The sequence below is a fragment of the Parasteatoda tepidariorum genome, chromosome 6, assembly GCF_982258835.1.
Source record: "Parasteatoda tepidariorum strain Cologne lab strain chromosome 6, Ptep-v5.0, whole genome shotgun sequence".
NCBI classification, from domain to species: Eukaryota; Metazoa; Arthropoda; class Arachnida; order Araneae; family Theridiidae; genus Parasteatoda; species Parasteatoda tepidariorum.
The window spans coordinates 68,347,595-68,355,004 of NC_141760.1; the positions used below are offsets into that span (position 1 = coordinate 68,347,595).

General features: G+C 30.0%; 2 protein-coding genes across 2 annotated transcripts; both read left to right on the plus strand.

Annotated features, from left to right (window-relative positions):
• The first annotated feature begins 314 nt into the window (after positions 1 to 314).
• Positions 315 to 767, plus strand: LOC139425245 (uncharacterized). Its single transcript, XM_071179190.2, has one exon. The coding sequence runs from the start codon at positions 315 to 317 to the stop codon at positions 765 to 767; it is 453 nt and encodes a 150-aa protein (XP_071035291.2).
• A 228-nt stretch (positions 768 to 995) lies between these two features.
• On the plus strand, positions 996 to 1,367 carry LOC147808096 (uncharacterized). Its single transcript, XM_087166867.1, has one exon. It carries the CDS (start codon positions 996 to 998, stop codon positions 1,365 to 1,367), a length of 372 nt encoding a protein of 123 aa, XP_087022993.1.
• The last annotated feature ends 6,043 nt before the right edge of the window (positions 1,368 to 7,410 follow it).

A 7,410-nucleotide genomic window follows, 5' to 3' on the forward strand; every position in this document is an offset into this window, starting at 1 on the left:
AAATAGTTTTATTTACAGGTGAAGAACTAATCAAGAAAGTTAGTTGCGATGAACTTCTGGTTGATGATTCGTGAAAATGAAGATAATAACATTCTCCGATGCAGACAGCTATTTCATCAGTACATTGTTGATATGCGTGTAAAATTTAAAGTGAGAGATTGCGTTATATAAAATTTAATCAAGCGAAACTTCGTTCTGAGGAGTAGATTCATTTGCGTGACGCCATAATCGGTAACGCAGATGCAACGAATGATATCAACAACATCGGTACCGCATATATTCTTCCATCATCATACATTGGTAATCCGCGTCATATGCAAGAATATATTCAAGACGCCATGACTTACGTGCGCACATACGGCCGACCAGATCTTTTTATCACATTTTCGTGCAATCCAAACTGGGATGAAATTAAAAATTTCCTGTTATCAGGTCAAACATCGATGCATCGGCATGATATCATTGCACGTGCTTTCAAACAAAAATTGAAATCTCTGATGAAATTGATTATACATCACTCGGTATTTGGTGAAAAACGATGTTGGCTTTATTCTGTTGAATGGCAAAAACGAGGTTTACCTCATGCGCATATTTTGATTTGGTTGGTGGACAAAGTACGCCCAGAAGAAATTGACAAAATTATTTCAGCAGAAATTCCGAATCCGAATGTTGATCAAGAATTGTTTGACATTGTGACTACTAATATGATCCATGGTCCATGTGGTTCTTTCAACATGATGTCACCATGTATGGATAATGGAAAATGAACGAAACGTTTTCCTAAACCATGTCAAACTGACACTATCACCAATATCGATGGTTATTCATCTTACCGTCGTAGAGATGTAGATAATGGCGGTCAATCATATGAATTGCGCTTATCAAACGGTGTAAGGGTTGACATCGATAATCGCTGGGTGGTTCCATACTCAGCGTTGCTGTGCAAAACCTATAAAGCACGCATAAACGTTGAGTTATGCAGTTCGGTGAAGTCCATGAAGTACATTTGTAACTACGTTCATAAGGGCAGTGATAAAGCTATATTTGCTGTTCAAAATGTAAATAAGAATGACGAAATAACAAATTATCAAATGGGACGATACATAAGTAGTAATGAAGCTATTTGGCGAATTTTTACATTTCCTATACATGAAAGGGATCCTGCTGTTGTACATTTGGCTGTGCATCTTGAAAATGGACGGCGTGTTTATTTCACAGAACAGAATGCACTACAACAAGCTTTAGCAGCTCCAAAAACAACTCTTACTGAATTTTTCAACCTTTGTAATCGACAAGATACTGTTAGTGAATTTGCAAAGACATTAATGCATACTGATGTTCCTAAATTTTTTACATGGAATAAATAATCAAAAAGTTGGGAACCACGGAAACGAGGCACTCCTGTCCCAGGATTTGCCGGCATAGTTATGACAAATACTTTAGGACGATTAAATACAGTTCATCCTAAGTAACGCGAATGCTTTTTTCTGCTTTTGTTATTGGTCAACGTTCCTTGACCGACATCCTTCCAATACTTGCGAAAAGTCAACAGTACTTTATACGGCACTTTCTTTGATGCGCGTCGTGAGTTACATTTATTGGAGGATGATAACCATTGGGACCTCACACTTGCAGATTCACTCATCTCCACAGCAAATTCGTCAATTATTTTCAATAATATTGACAACGAGTTTTCCGTCTGAAGCATCTGCTCTGCGGAATAAATATAAAGACTCAATGAGTGAGCATATTTTGCATCGGATAAGAATTACTAATCAAAATCTCAGTATTGAATTCTCCGCCGAAATATATAACGAGGCATTAATAATGATTGAGGATATTTGTATTCTTATTTCGAACATGCCACTCATAAATTTTGGCATGCCAGCGCCAATCCGCCAAGCAGCAGATATCATCAACAGCGACGTTCAACGTGAACACCAGTTCGATATGACTTCTCTGGCTACTTTTTTTTCTAACAATGAACGATTGCTTACTGCTGAGCAACGAAATATATATGATCAAATTAACGTGTCAATTGCAGCACAACAAGGTGGATTCTCTTTTCTAGACGCACCAGGTGGCACTGGTAAAACATTCCTCATATCACTAATACTTGCGCGCATTCGATCTCAGAATCATATTGCATTGGCAATTGCTTCATCAGGCATTCCAGCAACCTTACTTGATGGTCGACGGACAGCGCATTCAGCCCCTAAATTACCTTTGAATATTCATACCAATCCCGAAGCAATGTGTAACATAAAGAAGCATTCAGGCTTGGCTGAAGTTTTGAGAAGATGTAAAATTATTATCTGGGATGAATGTACAATGGCCCACAAGCATTCGCTTGAAGCTCTCGATAGGCCCCTAAAAGATATCAAAGATAATACTCGGCTTTTTGTTGATACTCTACTGCTGCTGTCAGGTGATTTCAGACAAACATTACCCGTCATTCCATGTGCGACATATGCGGACGAAATAAACACATGTTTGAAAGAATCTTATCTGTGGCGAAGTGTCAGTAAATTATGCCTTACTCTTAATATGCGTGTTCAACTTTAAAGTGATCCATAAGCGTCAAGATTCTCTGAACAACTGTTAGACATTGGCAATGGTAAAATTCAATTGTATGAAGATACACAATATATTCGACTGCCACAGAATTTTTGCAACACGGTACCTTCCAAAGAGGAGTTAATAAAAAGTATTTTTCCAGATTTGCCACATGATTATACTAATCATGCATGGCTACGTGAGCGAGCTATTTTAGCCGCAAAAAATTTAGATGTTGACGCAATCAATTTTAAAGTACAACAATCATTGCCTGGTAGTGAAATTACATTCAAATCGATTGACACTGTTGTTAATCCAGATGAAGTTGTCAACTATCCTGCCGAGTTTTTAAATTCACTGGATTTACCTGGAATGCCACCCCATAATTTTCGATTGAAGATTGGTTCACCTATAATTTTGCTTAGAAATTTGAATGCTCCGAAATTGTGTAATGGCACGCGACTGGCCATAAAAAAAAATCATGGGTAACATTTTGGAAGCCACTATTTTAAGTGGAAAATTTCAAGGTGAAGTTGTACTTCTACCGCGGATCCCAATGATTCCTTCAGATTCGCTTCTACCATTCAAACGTTTGCACTTTTCCAATCCGCTTAGCATTTTCTATGACTATTAATAAATCACAAGTTCAAACAATGACAATTTGTGGCTTAGATTTAGAAAACCCGTGCTTTTCTCACGGTCAATTATATGTTGTGTGTTCCATAGTTGGAAAACCCTCGAATTTGTTTGTGTATGCTCCTGAAAGAGTAACCAAAAATATGGTACATCTAATAGCATAACGATAACTTAAGTTCTTTTTTAATTGAAAAAATATATATGTTATAAAATAGTTTAAGTTTTCACTTTTTTACCTTTAATTCAAATAATTTTAAGTTTTGATTTAAAACAACCTCTACATTTAACTTCGCTGATAGTATACACATACTCACACGCTATCGATTGGTCGAATTGTGATAAGATATATGTAATGATGTTAGATAATATGAAAACTTTTTAATAAAAATTCGCATCAAAACGATCCAGATTGTTACAGCTTATTCAAAAAAAATTGAAATTTACCAATTAAAGACGTGTGTACAGGACATCGTCTGTCGGGTCCGTTAGTATATATATATATATATATATATATATATATATATATATGTGTGTATATATATATATATATATATATATATATATATATATATATATATATATATATATATATATATATATATATATATATATATATATATATATATATATATATATATATATATATATATATATATATATATATATATATATATATATATATATATATATATATATATATATATATGTATATACATGTATTTTTTAGATTAAGATTTTATTTTACAAAATACCATTATTCAATTAGTTTTTAATTTTTATCCTTGTTTCTATTTTTCGGCTGATATCGTCTTTTATGATTTTGAGAATCATCTTAGTATAGCTGTTAATTGACTTTATTTTCAAAATTATGCCGGGTTATTATGTTTCTTCAGATTCCATGTTTTGGTAAGTTTAGTTGCCGCTAATTTTATAGGAATGGAAAACTATAGTTTTAGATGTCTTTTTTGCACTTAAATATAATTTAGAAAAAGACCTTTAATATGAAGACAGTGTATGAAAAGTATTATACATCATACTTATTCACTTAGGAAGCAAGTTTCCGTTTTTAAATAACAGTGAATAAAGGAGAGTTTCGTATTGACACACTAGCTGAGATTTGTTTTCTTTTAAATTTAACATTTTGCGAAACATAGTGGGCATAGCCATGTATTGAGAATAACAGTGGACATAGTCTCAATCAATATAAAAGAACTCTGCTTCTAAGTGTATTAGACGCCTGTAAAATCGATGCATATTGATCTTTCTCATCTCCCTCAAAAAATTACCATATCTTAGTTTTCTTTTCTTCATTCCAAAAACAGTAATTTTGAACTGGGAAAACAAAAGGAAAAAAAATAGCATTTTGCAAACATATTTCTTTTACGTACTTTTAAGGGTTTTTTTTTATAATAAAAAAGCTTCTTCTTTTAACGTAAGCATTTTTTCCTGAATTCTCCATATTTCCATAAAAGTGGATTATTCTACTATTCTAAACTTAAAGATTTTCTAATTTTTGAAGCAGAATTCGATACTGAATATAAAATTCTTCAAACTGAGATTAAAGTAAGGGAGAGTTTTATCTCCTCTAAAACCTATTTAATATTTATCGTAGAAATATTTATATCTCTAGGCATTAAAAAAATGTTTCTTTCCTCAGCCACAATTCTGGGAGAATATATCTCCGCTTTCAAGTTTACCAATAAAGCAGTGGGAACATCGTTCATAGTGTGCAAGTATATATAATGAGATAATGTAAAACTTATTTTGTAGATATTCTAAGTAGAGTAATTTTGATTAGAAATAGAAATAGCACAATGAAACATTTATGTCTAAAATATACTTCAGATCTTTTTTTTTTATTCATTCATTATTTTGAATTCCTTTTTGGTGTAGTGCCATTTGAAATACATTCAAAGAATTGCTCATACATCTGCGATACTTTTTTAAATAAAATAAAAACTTTAAATATTTTTATACCTAAAAATCCATGCTTTAAATTGTACAATTATTATTTTTTTTAATGAAATTACTCAAACTTTAATTTCTCATCAGCCTATTTCAGTGTAAACATAAAACAGTATATGATTCCGAAATTGCATATTATTATTTTATTAAAGTATAAGTATGTTAAAATTAAAAAAAAACCATTTTTTTGAGAAACTAATTAAATTAAAATAACTGAAAGCCTCAACAAATATTCAGAATTTGATAGAATTACTTTTTTAAAGGTAAGGTAATTGATATTTTACAGGAAAGGAATAGAAATAATTAAAACAAGTTTCAAAATTTTTCAGAAGTATGCATTGTTCAATTCCAAAACTTAGCGTCAAATATACAAAATTTGAGAGAAATTTTAATAAAAAATTCTGCATATGCAACCTGCATCTATACTTATTAAAAAATTAAAGTACTAACAATTAATTAAGATAAATTTGTTGCAATTCTAGATTCTATAACTCTTGTGAGAAATAAATCAGTTACATTTCTCGTATATTTCAAAAAGATCGTAATATTTGATTACTAAGCAAAATAAAATATACATGAAGATATTGTCCAAGCATAATACATGGATAGTTAAAATTTAAAAGAAATAAGAGAAAAGAATAATTTTTCTACTTGCAGAGTTACCCTACTAAGTTAAAACTTGTGTCTTATAATATTTTAACAGAAATGAACTTTTGATTGTAAAATATTTTAAAAATAATATGTTAAATATCTTTGAAATTACATTCAGTCATTTGAGTTTGTTGAATCATTTATATCAAAGAACACACATTAACATTTAATTAAGTAATTCCATTCGCTTCAAAAATATACAGATGGGGCGAAAGAGTTGACATAATTTTTTTTTTGTCTCGGCTACCGAATTTTTTCTAGTTTTGTTTCTTACTTAATTTTCCATCCTTCCATGGAAACTATATGTTATATGTTTCAAATCACTTTTATATCTCATTCCCGTTTGTAAAGTCTGGAAAATAGGCTCCTATTTTTGAGAGCTTGAAACCAGTCGACTTTTTCTTCGAATATATTTAAGTGAACGAAGTTCTTAAATTAAGTAACATCTTACCACTTCAGTTTCATAGGATTATTAATTTAACTATGATTATAATTTTAAAAAATTGATTGTGTATTGATTAAAAAATAATTTTGCGTTCAGAAACATTGTCTTGAATTTGTGCGAAATTTGCATGTAATATATAATTAAAATAGCATGATTTTTAACAAACATGTGGAAACAAATAAAAAAAATTAAACATCATTAATATGAGTTATAATAGTAAATAAGGTAAACATGAGTAACTTTTGCTAACAGAAATATCACTTTATTCCGAAAACAACTATGAAAGAACCAAATGAATATTTTACTTAGTATGCATAAATGTGTTCAGAAACTTATCGCCATCATTAAAAAGAAAAGGCGTAAACAGATTAAAACATAGTATTGATCGAATAGTTATTGGAATATTTATAGTTTACAAAGTATTTCTCAAATAAGTTTTTGGTATTAAAAGATGAAAATAATGTTTTAAAGTATTTTGCTATTTTAATAGTTTAAAACAAAGTATGTAAATTAGTTTTGGAATATTAATGGGTTGATGCAAAGTTATGCTTTAATAGTACTATGGAGTATTCATAAATTAAAACAAAGTATTGAAAGAATATTTTTAGAAGTATTTGTGGAAAATGTTAAAAGAGAGAAATGTATGGATAAAATTTGTAGTTTTTTATGATTAGGGAAACTAAATTTGACGTAACTTGGTTTTCGAACAATTATTGGCAATATAAACTAATTACCTCAATAAAAATATGTGAAACTTATAAAGACAAGTTTATCATATTTTCAAAATGCTAACAGGCCAATACAATATTTTTTCAATAATTCACCGCATTTTTACAAGGCGCTATTAAATTTCACCATTTTGAAACCAAAACTTCCAAAAAAATATTTAAGGTCTTTTAAGTAAATATTTAAGTGTTTATTAGAGCTCCGAAGAATAACTTAAGAAGAAATAAAGAAAATTATTATCTGATTCAGTTTTAAAATAGATTATCTTCTTTTGCTTTATTTTTCAAGAAATAATTTCCGATTTAGTGGTAAATGCTCTTATATAGATCTCGTGATTTTTTTAATGATTGTTGCCTAAAAATTTAGATCAGAAAATTTCTAAGAATAACTTTAAAGCAAACGTTAAAAAAGGTCATGCCTAATTTTGGAAT

Bases quoted from the DNA above. Each gene is read 5' to 3' on its own strand.
- LOC139425245 (XM_071179190.2), top strand. From the start codon at position 315: ATGCAAGAATATATTCAAGACGCCATGACTTACGTGCGCACATACGGC.
- LOC147808096 (XM_087166867.1), top strand. From the start codon at position 996: ATGAAGTACATTTGTAACTACGTTCATAAGGGCAGTGATAAAGCTATA.